The following is a 19,925-nucleotide window of genomic DNA, read 5'->3' on the forward strand; positions in this document are numbered from 1 at the left end:
TCTCGCTCGACTATATTATAATTGAACGCTAACCCCCATTTGGTGACTTTCATCGGGTCCGATATGACAGTCATGGAGCCGTTCTCGGGAGCCTGTTTAAGGCTCACAGAACTTGCTTTATTTGTGCACTTCCAGGTCTGGGGTGCTACTTCATTGACCGAACTTCAAGGGCCCTTCAGAAAAAGTTAGTAAAGCGAAACTTAGCTTAACTGAAATAAATGCGAGAAACCTTGTTTCCATTAGCACCAAGAAACATCACGCGTTCAATTCATATCTCAACTTATTTACTGGCCATTGCCCTCATTGCCAAGCGAAGAATGCAGTAACCTTGGCAGCATTTTTTATGATTAGGACTACATTGATCTTGTGCAGTCACTATGTGCAAGCGCTTGTGAACATTGTTCGGCACAAAGGTCTGCTGGTCGCCAAAGACCTTTTTCGCCAAGCACATCATTGCTTCAGCAGATCGTGGTCGGCCAGCATGCATATGTACGTATTTCCCGTAGCTAAAGGGCGTTTTAGGGTTGACGTCTTGGCTGTGGATGGCTACGACTGTGGAGACAAGCGTGTAAAGCTAGCTATGGAGTCGGCTGGTTACAAGCTTTTTTAGATAGCCATTCAGCTTATTGCTAAATGACGGCCACTTTCCACTACGCGGTAATGAAATGTGGTTCTAAACGTAAACATAAGCAAAAAAGTGCGGGTTGCGCTTGTTGATGTGCTCAGTAGTATAACGAAGGGGACACAGAAGTGCGCCGCGGAAAATGTTCCTGGAACTGAAATGAGCAATAACTGAGTTTCATTAAAATGATGGAGTATAGCATACAATGGAGATTCGGTGAGGGGATTTAATAAAGTTCGTACAAACGAATACTTCGTTTAAATGACGTTTGTTCAAGTGGCATTCTACTGTAATAGAGTGAAAGTATTTCTAACGGCGGACTATCCAAAAGCCAGCGAGAGCTACAGCCAGCGGTGATGGCTGAAGGCGCAAGAACTATTTTCGGATGGTGACTTTCTGTGCACGCTGCTGATGAGTCAAGAAATGCTTTCGCATTAAAACAGCACTTGAGTATCAGCAGATAACCAAAAACAATGTCATAGCATTTGTAGCTCTAGTTCCTTATTCTTAAATTGCACTGCATAAATACTATGTTTCCACGGTGAACAGCACTGCGTTCCACGAATATAACGTACAGAAAGATTCAAGCATGGCAGGAGAAAGAAAAATTCGCTTTCAATACTTCATAGGTGCCTTTAAAATTCCAGGGGTGCCGCTAAGTCATCTTAATTGCAGCAATGTGAAAGCGTCTCTTACTACCATCTGTATCACTATCCCCCAATTATTTCCACATAGAACGTGTACCATCTGGGAGCGACAAATACTGCGCACATTGTTATTAAGTCAGCGCGGCACGGAAGTAATCCCACGCGGCGTCTGATTCAAGCGTTCCAGCACATTCGAGAAACGGCTCCTTCGAGCGAGGAGAATCCATAGCCTTGAACGCGTTGGCGTCAACCTTGCCTCTTCCTCACTCGGCGGCGACTGTGACTCACCTGGCCGGAAGATGCGAGTCGTCACGAGAACTTCCTACAGCACCTAACCAACGACGATGCGTGGCTCGGAAGACAAAATTACGTCTATGTGGACGAGAAAGACATTTAATAACTCGAAATGAGTATTACATGGAGGCGTGATTGGATCAACCTTTCGCACCGGGCTTGTAATAGACAGACGCGGCGCGCCCTATTTATTGAGGTCGCGTCGCTTGTGCTAGCCAGCCAGTGTTACAGTCAGTGTTGCTGCGTGTTAGCAATTCATCGTCTCTGCAGGACAAATCACGGCCGTCTCATTCTTGACCGGTTGAACGTCAACCCAATAGGCGATCCCCATCCCACCACCCCTCGCGATATGTGTACACAGCTGCCTCGTTGTCAAACCGCTGCCAAAAACATGCTCATTGGCCGACACGACGCGCACCATCAGCACAAAGCCAGAGCACTCGATGACATCTACCGTAACGACGAACACGTAACGTACGTGGACGCGGCAAGGCAATATGCAGCGACCTATGTGGCCTGTGCTACCACGTTACAATCACCCTTATCTCCGCCGCCACGGTGCGCGCCTCCTCCCCCACCGCAGAGGAAGAAACAGCGATAGCGCTGGCCATCGCTGACCCGCGTACGCGTACAGTCCTCAATGACTCAAAAATATTGTACACAGCTGCCTCGTTGTCAAACTGCTGCCAAAAACATGCTCATTGGCCGACACGACGCGCACCATCAGCACAAAGCCAGAGCACTCGATGACATCTACCGTAACGACGAACACGTAACGTACGTGGACGCGGCAAGGCAATATGCAGCGACCTACGTGGCCTGTGCTACCACGTCACAATTACCCTTATCTCCGCCGCCACGGTGCGCGCCTCCTCCCCCACCGCAGAGGAAGAAACAGCGATAGCGCTGGCCATCGCTGACCCGCGTACGCGTACAGTTCTCAATGACTCAAAAAAGAGCAATTCTAAATTTCTCGGCAAGCTACATCTGCCTTCCTGCCGCACGAATCCTGCGCGGTTGCACTCCCGACCACAAAATTTGCCTAATCTGGGTACCCATCCAGCGGGCAACTCTGGAAACGATGGGGCCGACCAACTTGCCCGAGGATTAACAATCAGGGCGGTCGGTCTCACGCATCCAGACGCACTCGCTGAAACCTCCCAGACTTTCGCTGAAATTACCAATTTTCACAAAGAGACGCGACACCTTTTCCCGCCTCCCTACCCCGACCTCGACCGAGTACAAGCCACCCTGTTCCGCAGATTACAGACACACTCAATTCTTGGTCACTCCAGGCTATCACTAATTACTCACGGGGAATAAGACCCCGCATGTTCAAATTGCAACAACGGAGAACCCGCCACTCAGGTACACATCCTCTGGGGATGCGAAAATAACCCGCCCCAAATGGCCAAAATGGCCCTCCTGCCAGCTCCCTCTGCGGAACGCTGGCACCAACTCCTCACCAAGCCAGACAAGAACACACAACTTGCACTTATTTCGTGGGCCCAAAATGTCGCCCCTATCTGGGGGCCACACAGGATCCACCTGCCCTAATTCACGACATCTGGGGCAAATAAAGTTGTTTCTCTCTCTCTCTCTCTTAGCAAGTGCTACTGCTGGGCTCCCGGGGTTATTCCGCTGTTAGGCAAGCATGCGAAATCTGCGAGGGAGCGGCGCTCGTCTACACGGCGGCCACATTGTAACTCTTCAGACGTCGATCTGCGAGAGTGTCCGGTGGACGATTTGGTGTTTGTTTGACTCTCTCGTGTATTGTTCAGTGTTGCAAGCCGCTGTATTTATTTAGAATGTCTTTAGTTGCATGCTTTGCATTGCGTTTCTGTGGTGTGTATTCCTCCATACCCTCTCTGGCTGTGTATAAAGCTTGTTTTGTTTACTTCTGACTCCGACGCTTACTTTGGCTTGAACCGTCAGAAGCTGGTCACCAAACGGCCACCCCCTTCTGTCACAAGACTTAGTGGACTTCTGGTTGAGCTTACCATGCAAGTCAAGGGCATCTCCTTTGCGACCGGGACAGCTACCCCCACTCACTCTAGAGTGTGCGCCCCATTATTGGCGCATCGTTAATAACATTAAAATTATTAACGGGTTGCACTGGGACCGGGCATCGTTTTAGGTTAAATGAAGGAGCGGCGCACGTGAACCTTCAAGAAGACGCGATGTTCACTGAAGGGCACAAAAGTGTGCTGGTCTTGCAGCCGCTTGACAGGGGCCTTGCCCGGACTTTGCCGCATCAACAAAACTTCGACCTGGCTTCCTTGAAATTCTCTCTAGGCTCCCTCCTCCTGCTGGCGGCCCTGGCACAGTGCCAGCAGATACTATTTCTTCAGAATTAATCTCCTTGGCGAAAACGGGCTCAGTGACAACGTGAGATGTGACCGGTTGTGGTGGTAGTGTATTGCTCTCGCTCCTGAGCCAAGGAAGATGATCTGCTCGGACGTAGGAACTACCATCCAAGTAGACCTGTTCGGAGAAACGATTCTTTTTTGTTTTCTTAACTGTCAGCGCGAAGGAAGCTTTCTGGTCCCATTTTCTGGTCATAAGAAGCACATAAGAAATGCGATCACATTAAAATGTTGCCTAAATTATGCAAGTGAAGGTGCTATTTTTCACCCTCAGAAAGAGTCGTTACTGTGGAACAAGGCATACCAAAATGTGAAAGTGTTTTTAACCGGCTACCATTTGCGCTAGGATTATCATCTACAGATGTCGACGCAGTGGTGGTGTCTCGATCCAACTCTGGTTCACATTATCCTGAAGAGTGCGTCATCTGTTCTTTTACAGGCAGTGGTCACAGTATGTAGTAATCCGTGTTTAGTATTTTAAAGCTGTCTAAGCGTACCGATTAATGAGCCGTACGTGTTGCTGCCCTTGAAGTACAGGAGACATAACAACTGCGGGAACAGCAGCACGTAGACCAGCTCCGAGGATAGCGACCACGCCTCGTACACGGACTCGACTGACAGCGCCATGTAGGTGGCCGACGACCCGATCAGAAACAACGTCATGCGCCAGACCAGGGCCAACTCCGCTTCAGACGCCTGCAACGAACGAGAGATCAGATGCTGAAGAAACGAGCTCACTCTTGCTACCAGCGAAGCTGACCGCAAATCATTTTCCTGGCTTGAAGCCATTTTCTTCAAGTGATGCTCGGTGTATCTAAACTAATGGTGATCTTGGGATTGAGGAATCCGCTGCACAATTTTCTTGCTATTTACAAACGTTAATAAGTGGCAATAATAGCATTCTTGTAAATCGCGATCGAAATTCATAACGAGGTAGCCGGAAGAGCGGCATCTACGAGTAACTAATTCAAGTGGATAACATATCCTCACAGAAGCATATTATGTGGTCGTCCGCTTTGTTCTCCTTATGAACTGACCGAATACAAGTGCTCTAATGACGAATCGTGGAACCTTCAATAGCTGCTTAGGCAAATACTATCACACAGAGTAATTAACCCCACTGGCAATCAAAAACAAGGTTGTTCTCTAGCAAGTCAGGTTCTGCAACGTAAGGTTTCGGAGCACCATATATCTCGCATGAAATGCACATGTTCTTTAGAAACAACAAATTACAATTCAAATGTCCCCAAGCACAATTCTGACCCGACGCCGGATATACTTCACAGAAGATGAAGGCTTGAAAAACTCATTCCGCTATCCAACAACTAGAAATGAGATTAACACGAGTGCTCCCGTCTGAATATTCTTCACCTTGTTCCCAATAATTCCACGATTTTGATCTATCGCACATCAGCGCTGAAAAAAAAAAGAGATGCTAAGCATTTACAGTGCCAATCATCGAACCTTTTCAATGTTTCGTTGTGGTTTAGACCCACATGAGCCCGGCATAAGATGAAAAATGATATGAACACACGAAGAATTTCAGCTTGGCGCCAGTGCCTTCACCCGTGTGCCTATGTTTGGCTCTATAACCCTGGGCTAGCGCAGCTTTAACGTGATGCTGTCACACAAATGGCCAGTTCTGAACCTTCCTTGCGAAGAACATTGGCTCGGCAGAAAAGCAGCCACAATGAGCAGATGAAAGCGCGTGTGAAGAAGAGCTAAATGGGAGTCAGGGAGATTACCGAACCTAAATTAATGCCAGACAATGCAATCACAAAAAGTGCAAAACTGACTGATGGCGAGGAACAACTTATCAACAGTTCTAAGGGGAACAGTGTTGGTTCATTGTTTATACAACGTCTACTCAATCTTTGGAAACCCCTAAACGTCGCAAAAACATTCCCAATTGAAGCCGTCGTAATTTCGCCCTCTTCCTAATATCTGTTGAGCTAGCCGTCGTTGCTGTGCCAGTTGTTAGATATACTGTCCCGGAAAGGCAGGGGTTCACGGCGCGATCCCCGGGCCAGGTAGATTTTAATGCGCAAGCATTTCTTGGCCCACGGCTGGCATGAACGCAATGTGTGGACAAGATGTCTCACCTCGAGATGTGTACATGAGATAGAGACGATGGCTAACGATAGTCAGGTAATTGACAGCAGATTGATAACGACCACGAGATGCGCACATGAGATAACGACGATGACTAAATATAGTCAGGAAATTAACAGCAGAGTGATAATGAAAATGAGAGAGATCATAGCAGTGTAAGGTAATGTTACTAGTGCTCGTCGTTATAGCCATGATAATGATAATGCCATAAGGTACATAAGACTGATAACGTACCTAATTGGAATTTAGGTCAACATTAACGGTGATCATATGACGTTGTAGCTTAGATTTTTACTGATAAGATAGTGATAATAATGATATGATGATAACACTGATAAATAGATGTGACTGAAAAAGTGAATCAGTCAGTGAGATCTTATGTCAACATTAACGACAGTAACACGATGTCATCAGATAACATATTTTGATAATATTGCTGATAAGGTAGTGATAGGTAATAATAATGATATTGATTCTGATAATTATTGCATTGATAAATTATTGAAAGTGATTATATCAACTTCCAGTGATACAAACGTGTTATAGGCAAGGACTTAGCAACGAGTTGATGTTATAGCTACATGCGACAAACATGTCAAAACAAGATGCAGGTGTCAGAAAAGCAACGAAACGCAGAACAAGCTCATAATGTAATTAGGCACAAAACTCGTAATACTTTCACATTTCCGTGCATAAAGAGGTTTAATTGCGCCCTTTTAATTTTTTAAACAAAGAAATGCCTGTGAAGGCTGCCTGGATATTTGTAGCCGTCCGGCTTCGGTTGGGAGGAATATAATCATTAAAGTATATTACACGCTCTGGCTGTCTTCTGCCACATGTTGCTAATTTTCGTTCAAGAACAATGCGCATCTCCGCTCAATCTGAAAAGTATGCCTGCTCCTAAGCATTGGAGGTATACGACGCCGGACACGCACCATAGGCCGAAGGACGGCCTTGTAGATATTCTTCGTCACCAGGAGAGAAGCGCTGAGCATGGAAGAGTCCGCAGATGACAAGATGGCTGCCGTGATGCCTATCATGCCAAGGGTAGGGACTGGACCAAAAGTCAGGTAGCGGATGGAGTAGGGTAGCACTCTGCCGCTATCTTGGTCCCGTAGATGGTGTGGTCCAAGGTAGCCAACTGCCGTGAAATCTGAAGACAATCATTTACGTTTAAGGATGACTTGAAACTGGTTACACGAGCAGAAGCTGTGTAAAGCATGGTTTTGCATGGTTTAGCAAAATTGTACAAGTTTTAATGAGGGGACGCTCAAAACTTAAGAGTTGACGCGACAGCGCCTTTATCGTCTTTGTTCTGTGATATTTATATTTTTGTTTAAGTTGTTTTGAACGAAACGAAGGCGCAGTGCATATGTTACATTCCCGTTTAGGTGGACATCTGCTAATAACTGGGTCAAAGTCGTTCGCAACAAGCGAGGCGAAACCAAAAGTTGCACACCAAGTAGTAGGGCTGACTCTCTAGATTTAAAGCTGATAGCATAGGTATTCAAATGCCAATTAGATGCGCTAGCGCTGCTTACCACTTTCGTTCTTCCCTATAAATCCTGACACTTCTATGTGCAAAAAAACTGTTTGAAGAGCTAGGACTTCTGTTTCAAGGAGAGCGTCCGTTAAGTGCGGGTTGTGAGCAAAAGCTGCTTCAATATGCTGCGAGAGGTGCTCAGCCGATGTCTTGGGATTACCACGCGTGCAATCCTGCTCTCTTGGAAAGTTACGTGATGAAGGCAAGAAGTGACTAGCGCGAGGAAAAAGAGGCCGATGTTGAGGGCGCACGAACGGCACGCAACGTACCGGAGTAACGCGCGGAGTAACGACGCACTGGAGTAGTACCGGAGTAACATTGTCCGCTGACAGCCGCGACGGCTGCAACAGTGATCCACACCACTCTCCTAAAGGCTGCAGCTCTGTGCCCACTGCACCTCTTCATTGGCTGAGCCGCGTGAAGCATGCGTGACCATCTTATCTCTCGCACTTCAAGTGCTTATAGTGGAGTATTTAATGTACACCATCGGGATTGGGCATACCCACAACAATGTCCGAATGGCAGATAAGTGTAGAAAGACATAAACGACATAGGAACAGACCCCGATGACCTGATGAGAAGAGGAAAAATGCGTCAGCGCAGACAGATCACAAGAGGTGACTTTTACTAAACATCTAAACGTCTAGAATGGAATAATTCTGAACGAAATTTTGCAAGCGACACTATATAATCATATCAACGCCACTCTATTAATAAAGGCCCCAAGGATGCCAGGCGCACATTCCGGCCCATCTAAGATGGGTCCAGGAGATTGAAATCTGCTGCTTCTGCATGATAGTGAAATTGTATTTTTGGATTCACATGGTTAGACTGCTGCTCGTTTGCGCATGCGTCCTGGTCCTTGGGAAAAAAAGAGTATATTACCTGTGTATTTTTCAAATAAACTTCAGTTGTTAGTCAGCGCCTGTCCGTTATTCTCTTCCTCGGTTTGTCTCAAGTAGCGGCGCTGTTTTTTTATTTTGCAATGCACCAACTAGCTCAAATTTCCGTTCTTTCCCAGCTCCTAACAATCCGACTGGCGGAATAGGCCGCCAGAACACATGACCTGGACATCAAAATATATAAAACGAAGGAGCAATGGGAGACCTCTCTGCTCAGCTCGGAGCTTGAACTGCAGCGCGCACTCGTTGCACAGGTTAGAGCGGCAGCCAAGGCCTGTGGAGTTTTGAAATGAAAACACCAACCATTGTAATTTTTCCTCGAGTCTTTTATTTTCCTGGCTAATAAACGTTTTCTTCTACTACTACTCCCGGCCAGCATCTGAAGCTGTAGCACCCTCCATGTCGCGGCGATACCTACGAGCCACGAGGGTTCATGGGCCACCAGCCATATTCTGTAGTAAATAAATGTTCTACCATTCCGTTCGTAGGCCCTCAGCATCGGCCTCTTTGTCCTCGCGCTAGTCACTTCTTGCCTTCATCATGTAACTTTTCAAAAGAGCAGGACTGCACGCGTGGTGATCCCAAGACATCGGCTGAGCACCGCTCGCAGCATCTTGAAGCAGCTTTTGCTCACAACCCGCACTTAACGGACGCTCTCCTTGAAACGGAGGTCCTAGCTCTTCAATGAACAGCGCAGTTGCTGGCCCGTTCCTTTATTTCACTATTAGTGTAAAAGTCCGGCGGAAGTCGAAATATTTCAAATGCTTCCTAATCGGCGGTAGCACAACCTTAACGAAAAAGCTCACAACGAACTTGACACAGTACATGACACCCGCACACACGCATGGGCATCGACACACCACTGTGTGCGTGAGTGTCTTCTACTCTGTCCACCTTGTAGCGCGCTGTTTTCGTTGACGTCATATAGTCTTCATGTTGATCAACTGGCTCGGCACCTTTTCGTAAAGGCAGTGGCACACTCTTCTTACTTTAATAAAACAGATTAAAACAACAAAATTGCACATATCATCGCGTAAAACATACGACAAGCCCTGGAGAGCAAAGGCTGTTCGACTCAGTGAACAGACTGACACTCACTGGCGCTCTTGGCCGCGGCGCCGATTACAGCAGGAGGGATGGCTAGGGCGATGCAACCCAGAGCAGAGAGGTATGAGACCATGCGGGCGTCGAAGTCCGTGTCGCTGTCTAGCACTCGCTGGAAGTAGACCTGCGTCATAAGGCGCAGCAATCTTATTCACGTGTACTGTTCAAAAGTTAAAACCGACACTATATCTGGGCCTTTAGGGGTATGACGCGGTAGCGTAAGAAACCAACGTAGGTACCAACCGACATATAAAGACTTGATTTAACCAGGCAGTATGTAAGTGCCTGCGTGGCCTTGGGGTAAGTCCTTGACTCAGAATGCAAGCGTCCTGGCGAGCTGATTCTGATATCACCCCCCACATGAAAGGTCACCCCCGAATTGGCAGCTTCTGCCAAATGTGAATTAAAGCAACCCTACCTCGATTCAGTGAGCGGTCATGTCAGCTGCTGTCTACAACCTACCAGCGTCATGCTTGTGATTAATAGCTCACAAAGCCGAGAGAGCGAGAGAAACAATTTTATTTGCCCCAGATGTCGTGAATTGGGGTAGGTGGCTCCTGTGTGGGCCCCAGGTGAGGGGGACATCCTGGGCCCACGAAATAAGTGCGAGCTGTGTGTTCTTGTCTGGCTTGATGAAGAGTTGGTGAGGAGGTTCTAGTGAACGGGAGAAAGTAATAAAGATCAGAATATGATCCACTTTAACCTCGATTTGCCCCAGACCGGTCCTTAAATTTTTTTTCTTGCTTATTTAGCGCACATATTCCTAACTTGACGGTCACGCGGATTCAGCTGGTGTGATCTTTTGATCGCAGTAACTGGATATGCCCTAATTTACTTAAAGAAACGCAGTTTAACAAACATGGCACCTATTTATTTATAACGTCGCTGGCATGTTTTTTTTTTTTTTTTTTTTTTCAAAGCAGACGCAATAAGGCCGCCTTGTGAGCTCTCCTACGCGGTCATAGGCTCTTTGCTAATGAATTTGGGGACCAGCCGATTTCTGAACATGATAATAGAAATAACTGTTGAGGCATTCACGGAGTCCGGTGGTTGGTTGACATCCACGGCGTCAATTCTTGGTAGGAAAGCGGCAGCTAAGCTACCACGGCGAATGTGCTTGCATGTTTGCATGCTGCCTCCACGCGACAGCAACGCAGGAGGCGGGGATACGACTAGGTATACATGACGCATATCACAGCAGGAGGTGGGGATGTAGGTATACGTGACGCACGTTCCAACAGACCGGTGGGCCAGCAAGTCCCACCTCGTGATTAGCATAGAAACACCAAATCAGTGATGCTGCTCTGTCAACACCGCAGCGCAGCAGTTTCCCTCTCAACGCTGTCCTTTCAGGCGCTTACCACAGCTTAGCTTTCCACATTAGACGCTTTTCCTAATCGATATACAATCACGCACCGATTCACATTGTAGTCCATAGGACCATACCTGCCTGGCGATAAATTGCATCTTAAATTTTGCCCTTTTCTCATTTTTTCAAAGCAGGGTAAACACTTTGTTCAAGGGGTGGGGTGCGGGACTTGGGAGGTGCTCTTCGGTCTCCGCCTCGGTGGGATGAAACGTCTTTCGACTGCGGAAGCGAGTGTGCGCGTCTACACGAGCAGTGTGACAACAGTTGTTCGTTTTATCCGAGATTAAGTGTCTTAGCCCTAATACATTTTTGGCGGCAGCATCCTGCCAGTTCGTAGAATGTAAGTGTTTATAAAACTGGGGCCTCCATTAGTGGGCTGGGCTGTACAATATGCCTGTCACTATAATAAGGGGACTCAAACTGAATCAATACGAATCACTCATTTTGCCACGAAATTATGCCTTCACAGGAGTAAAGACCTGGTGGAAGACGTTATTTAGTAGGCCGATGAAAGAAATGAATAGTAGGGCAAAAATAATGCGGTGCACTGTCAGCCTAAATGATCTGAAAATCAATTCCTGCGACAACAGCCTTCACCTTGATTCAATTTGTCGATATATGCAAGAGACAAGTTGATTACCAATTCAATTAAATTTATGTAAATAACTATTTACCTGCCACGGGATGCCTCCGAGCGCAGTCATCAGGAACCGGTCGAAAAGAGGGCTGACATCGACGGAATCCACGCGGCCAATCCAGTCGTCGTGTGGAGGACCCACCGTGCCAATAACCTTACTTCCCAGACAGACAGGCACGCAGATCAACTGCGCGCACAAAGAACATCATTACTACAGGAAAGCTTAACTGCAGCACACTTACAACTGAAAAAGCGACGGAGTTGAGTATGAAAGCTAGAGGCCGAATACAAAAGCATTTAAAAGCGCTGACTCGCTAATAGTTTTTAACGCTTTTAGCTCTTAGTAGTTAGATCAAGCACCAAACTTCAGGAGGAAAAAAAAATTAGCTGGTCGCCAAGTCTTCTTAGACTACCATTCTCGTCTCCTCCTCCAAGAGCCAAATTGAGTCTTCCAGCGTAATTCAGACTGCTCTTTCTCTTATTACTTTGTTTACATTGTCGTGAGCTTCGCGTATGTGCGCCGTAAGCCTCGTAGCACATTTAAGTTTTTCGCGCCATTTCAGATGCTCTATATGTTTCAAGCTGGATGACTTCCGTTTCTGCCTGCCTGCCACGTATTGTAAGAATGTGTGATACACAGTGCAATGACCGGATATTACGTGTTGCTAGGTTCTCACGGAACATCATGCTGTTGGGTTGGGGGCTTCTACCGCAGTGCCAGCGGCAGACGTCCATTTCAAGGCCGGGCACGGCCGGCCCAGCTGCAGCTTCAGTAACACGGGGCTCACTGTGGCGTACTTTTGTCTTGCGTATGTCTTACGTGTGGCTAAGCAACTCGGGGGATCAACTGCAAATAATGATTGATGGCCTAGACAAGAAAAGAAGAAAGGTAGGCTTGAAAATCAATATGCAAAAGACTAAGGTAATGTTCAACCGCCTCGGGAAGGAACAGCGAAGTACTGGAAGTAGTAGGCGAATATGTCTACTTAGGAGAGGTAGTAACCGCAGATCCGGACCATGAAAAGGAAATAACAAGAAGAATCAGATTGGTATGGAGCGCATTTGGCAAGCACTCGCAGATTATGACTAGCAGCTTACGTGTGTATAAAAACAAACAACTGCAGATGCCATAAAGGCATTGAAAATGGTATTACCTGAGGAACAACAAAATCGTTTCGCAAGCACTCCATATCTTTGAAGGGTTTGTACGGGATAAGCTTCCTATCAGTGAGCGCGGAGATATTTGATCAACTGCGTTAAGCTGATTACAGCTTTCTGCAATAAGTAGACCTGTTGCCTGGAAAGCATTCGGAATACGCTTGCTAGTTACAGCCGGACTACAGTATGATCAATGCAGGGTGCACAAACTCTGAAGAGTTGTCTTCGTGAAATGATTTAGCATGTATGCACAATTTATTCGAAAACAACGCGCGTAATAGGTGCAGTGGATCAGACATCGAGTCACGCCGGTTCATTTGGTGTGGCTATTTTGCTAGGGTAGCAGAATGCAGATCGGGCTAAAGTAATTAGACTTGCCAGGCAGACAGAAGTGGTGATTATTTGGAACACGTCCGTGCGCATCACTGCGTAGAAGCCTCCCATCGAGGTGTAGAAAAACACGATCATGGCGGACGTGATTACGAAAAAACGCACTTCCACTTCCAAAATGACAGCCGCTGAGTCACCTGCGAGCGAGAGCGACAATGAGAACATGACTGCTTATTAGTGACAATATGTCGATAACCGTTGTGTGAGGCAACGTTGCCATGAAAACACTGGACGCAGTCCATTCACCCCCAAAAATTGTTGTCAAGCGCTTGTTTTTAACGCGATGTGCATGAACACAATGTTTGGCATAGCGTAACGGCAAGACTAATATCAATGTATTCGCAAATCATATCTTGGGAAAGTTATATTTTACTAATTATAATAAAATGCTCCAGATTGTTTGTTTTAGCAATTCCTTCCGATCGTGTATGTATATATATATATATATATATATATATATATATATATATATATATATATATATATATATATATATATATATATATATATATATATATATATATATATATATATATATATATATATATATATATATATATATATATATATAATGCGAAGTGTACGCTTCATTTAAAGAAAAATTTTATTAGACGACGTTTCGGCCAGAAGCTGGCCTTCATCAGGAGGACTTCTAATGAAGGCCAGCTTCTGGTCGAAGCGTAAGTTCAATAAAATGTTTCTTTAAATGAAGCGTACACTTCGCCCTATAATTTTTTAAGCGGCCAAGTACGTTAAATGTTCTCGCATCCTATATATCTATATAAAATCTAGATTTTGCTTGAAGGCTGCATAATTCCCATTATCTTCTTCGAAAAGTATGCTTCAATACAGCACTGTACGCTTCATATTTAAGTGATTCTCGAAAATCTGGGCGACGAACAGAACAGAAAAAACGCAGTGCATCAGGCTACTCGACCTCTTTTCCTGTATTAGGACAGCTGTAATTAAATAGAGTGGGCAATACGCCACCAAACCGATGTTCATCGTAAAAGATTCACAGAACGATATCGAGACTTTTGCGCACAACCTTGTTGTTTCGTCTGCTTACAGCAGTTTTAGGCATCTGTTTCCGAGGTTAAGAAAATGCCCTGAAACAGGTGTTATAAAATAAATTACGAGTATTCACTGCACTAACATCACCGGAACATATTTAACCGCATCGAGATGATGTGAAACAAGCCGACGCACCCAGCGCCGCCAGGACGCCAGCTGTCCAGAATACTTCGCCGGCGATGGCTGGGAAGCAGAGAAGTAGTGCCATCCAGCGGCCGTAGCGTTGCTGAAATGGGTCCAGCATGGTCACCGGTCTCAAGGCGCGCATCTTGTCAGCAAAAAAGGTTCCACCTGCAAATGGAAGTTGTTCTTGGAGTGCACGCAACGCACCGTCCTCTTGATCACCACGCTCGAAGTTAAGAGCGGACGTATACAGGTAATAAAGGCGAGTTTTATACACAAGACTTTGCTGATTTGCAAACCAGAGTCTTGGTGAAATTAATGCGGTGAAACGGGTAATCACCAATACTATAGATCACGCTCATAATTCCAAGCCTTGCGCTGTAGAACGTGGCGCTCCCACTTCAAATGACAAACACTACCATGGGATTTCAAAAATAAAACAAAATGCCGCAGCATGTGCTAATGGGAGCTCAGAAACATTGCGTTAGTCTGTTATCATAAGAAAGTCAAAACAGAAAAAGTTCCTTAAGTGTCATAGTGTAAACCTTTTGCGCTGCCTTTAGCACAGTCTTTACTCCAATACCTGAAGCTCAAACTTCATACCATAGCGGACAGAGGTCGCATAGTACACTTTCTTCTTACCTATAACCAGACTGATTGCGTAGCCCAGAGGTGTGTGGCAGTGGAGGATGCCGTTCTTATACACAGCTTCCGCTGTTCCGTTGAGGTAGCCGCCGCCAACCCAAGTAGCTGGGCCAGAGGAACAGGACTAATTATTCATAGCCAATTAGAACTACTAAAGTATAGATCGCATAACTACCACAGACCGAATCTCTTTCAGCATTAAGAGTCTAAAACTAGAAGAACAATAGATAGACGTGTTTATTGACTGGAAAAAGCAGAGAGGTTGGCCCGAAGGAATAAAATATGGCCTGCTACTTTGCACTGGGGAAGGGGAAGAGGAGAAGAAAGAGGATCATGACGAGTGACGAGGCGTGAAAAAAAAAAGTGAAAATATATAGAGGCAGTGAAACTTGCGTTACAAGTGCAATTGTTAAGTCCCGTGTCGTTAGTTTATTCGGGAAGAAAGAGTAAAGAACTGACAGCGTGGTGCCACTCCCTCAGATAAGCGTCCCCAAATACCTTGCCCTAAACGTGAAAGCTCAAACTACTATTCGGAAAGGCGCAGACGACGCATCAGGCTTCAAGTTTTCTTCTGACCGACATATATTTCTTCGCGTTCTAGAATCGCTTCGCTATCAGCTGTCCTTTGAAGCTATTGCTCATTTTCTCCCAGGGCTATTGTGGTGGCAGGAGCTGGATCGTCGCACACCGCAACCATCCTATAGAGGACTCTCATCATCAGACCGATTAGTAATGACGGTTTGGCGCGCGCATTATAACGCGATTCGCGCAGGCCCCCCAAGACAAACTTTTCCTTCCTCGGAACGCCTTTCGTCCCTGATTAAGAAAACATCGCGCTTGGAAAACAGTGACCGACAGGTGGAGAGACAAGTGTGCAATATATGTGCTTCTCTTTGTCTAGAACGAGAGGAAGAAGGTGGTTTACACGGTATTAAGGAGGACTGAACAATTGTAGAGGGCTTAATGGCCTCAGTTCGCAGGTCGAGCCAATGTTTCGACAAGTGGACTTGTCTTCTTCTGGGCAAAGCAATCATCACTGGTAGGGGTTTAAATACGCTATTGCTAACAAAAAAGAAAAACTGGGGAGGAGGAAAGTGGGTGAGAAGAAAGTAGGTCAAGGAGTCTGGAGGGGGGCAATGGGTGAGAAGAAAATAGGTCCTTGAGGGGAAAAAAATGTTGCTTCAGTATGTATTTCTCAACCTGGAACCAGGGATCCTGTGGTCTGCAAAAAATAAAAATAACAGCGGCAGTACCAGGGAAAACTACAATACGGGGTGGATGATTACCACGTAAGCAGCTTTGGTGCAGATACACCTTCTTACAAAGGGACAGGCTTTGAGAAAGGCCCTGATAAGGAATATATCTAAAGGGAACAATTCTTAAAACCTTCTGCACATGTAAAATAAAAAAGTGGTGACTAATAATCCACCCGGTATTGTAGTTTTCCCTGGTACTGCCACTTTAATTTTTTTTTTTTTTTTTTTTGCAGGCCACAGGATGCCTGGTTCCAGGTTGAGAAATACATATTGAACTTGTTTTTTTCACTCCATCACCTATTTCCTTCTCCCCCATCCTCCCACTCCACACTCCTTGACCTACTTTCTTCTCCCCCACTTTCCCCCTCCCCAGCTTTTCTTCGGAAGCAATAACATATTTAAACCCCTGCCAGTGATGATCGCTTTGCCCGAACGAAGACAAGTACAATTTTCGAAACGTTGGCTCGACCTGCGAATTGAGGCGTCCCCCCTTTACCCTTGTTCAGTGCTTCTTCATACTTCTATCCGTCTTGTATTACGAGCATTGCAATTTTGCGTCATGAGCAAGCAAGCCGGATATTGCACCCTAAACTTTCATCGCCAACTCCACTTTTCCCATACTTATTTTCTGTAGTTTACAGCGCAAACTTTCCCGGCCCCTACATCGTCAATTTACACTAACAATTGAAATGGGAAGACTGATAAAACTGCCAAGGTGCACCTCGTTACGTCTAGTGTGTGCCTGCAGCGGTAATTGATAGCGAGTGCACTTGTATGAGATGGGCGAAGTGGTCTATATTGCTGTAGATTGCACAAATATCATATTGTTGACTAAATAATGGGTGAATAGCGCGTAGTATACTTGATATTTTGAGAGCACAGCACAAAGCTTCGGGATTTCTTGCATATGCTCAAATATTGCATCAACAGAAATTCCAACGGACAGCTATTTACATTCTGTGTTGACAATTGATGCATTGGGAGGTGTTGATAAAATTATAGCGAGTATATGTCATTATTTCGAGGTTGTCTTCACAGACCCCTACAAGTCAGTCTGCACACAACTAGACATCTTTCAGGACTTCTAACTGAGGGCAAGAATTGTGCCCAAGTGTATCCAGAGGTGCTCACAAGAAAGCAGAGAAACATATATCAAAACATATAGCTCAATTATTACTGGCTTGGATGCGCCATTTATGTTCCTAGGAATCATGTGACCAACGACATTTTTTTGCAATAAGGCTTGCAATAACATGAATGACGAACTTCCCTACTGAGTCGTATAGACTGCTGTTATTTTTTGAGCAACCTTCCAAATGTTGGTTACATTCTCAGCAATCGGCTTACCGGTCATGGATCCGACACCGAGAATCAGTGGCAGGTTCCGGCGGAGAAGGCGTGTGAGGCGGCCTTCCGTGCTGATTAGCGTAGGACGTATACTCTCGTAATGAAAGCGCTCTCTGCTGTGCGCTAAGAAGGCCAGGAGCATGATGACGGTGTAGTAACAGAAGATGATCGTCACGGACAGATAATTCGTTGCCATCTGGGGTATAGGCTGCCTTGAGAACACGCAGCACTCGCGCGTTCGCCGCACGTGCTTCCCGCTCGGGTTCCAGCTTTTTTCTCTCCTTTTGGACACGCCCACATATGGTGATGGTGATACTGACTGAGACTAAGGAACTGAGGGTATATCAAACATAGCATTCGAGAAAGCAGACAACAAAATGGGGAGAGGGATATTTTTAGTTTTTGTGCGATCGACTGTGCGTACCTTGTTTCTTGCCTCGAAGATGTTTTATTTGTTGCAAGTGCTGCCTAGTATCAGGTTATATGTGCAAACGCTGCACAGCTGCATATGAGTTTCGCAGTCTTCATGCAGAGATTTAAATGGAAGAGCACAAGTCGTATAAATTAAGGCGAATTGGAGGACTAGGTCTGCCACATTTGTTTCTTAAAAATGATAATGGAGAGGTTTTGCGTATTGGGCTTGTTGCGCTTGATTTTTGCCCACTGTGGTGACGCTAATTTTAGGCGACGTACACAAGATTACAGTGTATCCTCGAGTGTGTTACCGCGGGCGGCAGGGCGGGAATTTTTAAAGGATCGGCGAAAATCGTCTTTTTCCTACTGTCCTGCGGCACACTAACCGTTAAGCCGTGGCTGCATGAAAAAGGGATATCTGTACCTTGAAATGTCAACAGAATTAGTTGCCGCAAGCCAGAAACTATGAAAAAGATCTTTCTAGTGTTCTGGAATGCGATATTCCTGCAAAGTTGATCGAAGCATTTTCTATAAGCTCACCGACCAGTAAAGTCACACTCGCGCGACTTCGCGAAGTTTTTGCTCGTTTTGGCTTGCCGCAAACAGTCGTACCAGATAATTGTCCTCAATTTACAAGCGAGCTGTTTTTACAAATTTATGACTGAGAACAACCTCCTGTACTTACGCAGCGCGCTGCACAATCCACAGTCAAATGGCCTTGCGAATCGTTCTGTTGGTGCGCTAAAAGAATCTTTTCAAGTTCTCGTTGGCAAGCGATCTTGAGACGAAAATAGCTCGTATGTTAATAAGCTACAGACGCACCCCTTTGTCGTGCGGCAAGTCAGATCGTTGATTTCTTTTCTATCGCATATTATTGTAATGATCCGACAATGAGGAAAAACTGGCGTGGTCTAGTGTTTGACCTCCGACCATACAAGCGAGCGGACGTGTCAAAACAAGATCCGTTGAAACGGCTTCATCGGTCCACAGCGCTAGTAACATGTATCTTTTCGATCTTTCTTCAACAGGTTCTGAATATCATGTAGTTTTACCGAGTTTGGCTACTGGGAATTTTGTTGTAAGCACAGTGTTTCTGCACTATGATATCAGGGCCCGCAAATACAAGTCGGGTGATTTCTGCAATGCTCTCACCAAGTTACCACTGCTGCTGAAAGTCATCGCCATTGGTATCTACAGGATTGGCCATGTGGAGCGGGTTCTTTTAAAAGCAAAGACGTCGTAAAGAAAATTGTTAGTGCTTTTGAGCTGGAAACAAAAAATGTCGATGTCATGTCATCAACTCTTTTGCAAAGCGTCCAGGACGAAGATGTGAAGCTCGCCTGCGCAGATTTTGGTAAAGTGACCAACGTCACGACGATACACTACATGGTAGCCAACTGCAAAGCAACATCACAAATTCCAACCGCATTTGAATCAATGCCGAGCCACTACCCAACCACCCAGACAAACTATAGGAGGAGTGCGTGAAAACATTATCATTAAAATTTTACTCAGAAACATGCATCCCTCCTGCCATGAATACCGGAGGAAAGATACGGCTAGAGCCATAAAATGATGATGATGGTGATGATGATGATGATGATGATGATTGGTTCACAGGAAGGGAAAGGCGCAGTATGTCACACTTGTGTCTATGGACACCTGAACCGCGCCGTAAGGGAAGGGAGGAAAGTGGGAGTTGCACCGTTGCCTAGCAATCGCTGTTTTCTGTGGAGACCTGAACAGCATAGCAACAGTCCCACGCTAAAGTGCCCTAGTATCCACGCTTTCATAGTGTGTTGGTTTATATGAAAGGAAAGGCACAGTATCTGCCACATTTGTTCATCGGCCCTTCTTTCTCTTTCCACTTTCATTCGCACTTTCATCCCTCCCTCCACGGCGCGGTTCAGGTGTCAACGGGA

The 19,925-nt window shown here is 45.8% G+C and overlaps 1 protein-coding gene across 1 annotated transcript in view; it reads right to left on the reverse strand.

Annotated features, from left to right (window-relative positions):
• LOC146197006 (uncharacterized) overlaps positions 1 to 19,925 on the reverse strand; it is a 40,686-nt gene that overhangs the window by 3,611 nt on the left and 17,150 nt on the right. Inside the window, exons 7-13 of the mRNA XM_084597109.1 lie at positions 14,984 to 15,091; positions 14,354 to 14,509; positions 13,133 to 13,281; positions 11,634 to 11,783; positions 9,585 to 9,714; positions 6,977 to 7,194; positions 4,427 to 4,625 (exon numbers count right to left, since the gene is read on the reverse strand). Coding sequence (XP_084453235.1) covers positions 4,427 to 4,625; positions 6,977 to 7,194; positions 9,585 to 9,714; positions 11,634 to 11,783; positions 13,133 to 13,281; positions 14,354 to 14,509; positions 14,984 to 15,091 — 1,110 coding nt within the window. The remainder of the gene's footprint in view (positions 1 to 4,426; positions 4,626 to 6,976; positions 7,195 to 9,584; positions 9,715 to 11,633; positions 11,784 to 13,132; positions 13,282 to 14,353; positions 14,510 to 14,983; positions 15,092 to 19,925) is intronic.

Source organism: Amblyomma maculatum, chromosome 3, assembly GCF_055883805.1.
Source record: "Amblyomma maculatum isolate TAMU_Amacu chromosome 3, ASM5588380v1, whole genome shotgun sequence".
NCBI classification, from domain to species: Eukaryota; Metazoa; Arthropoda; class Arachnida; order Ixodida; family Ixodidae; genus Amblyomma; species Amblyomma maculatum.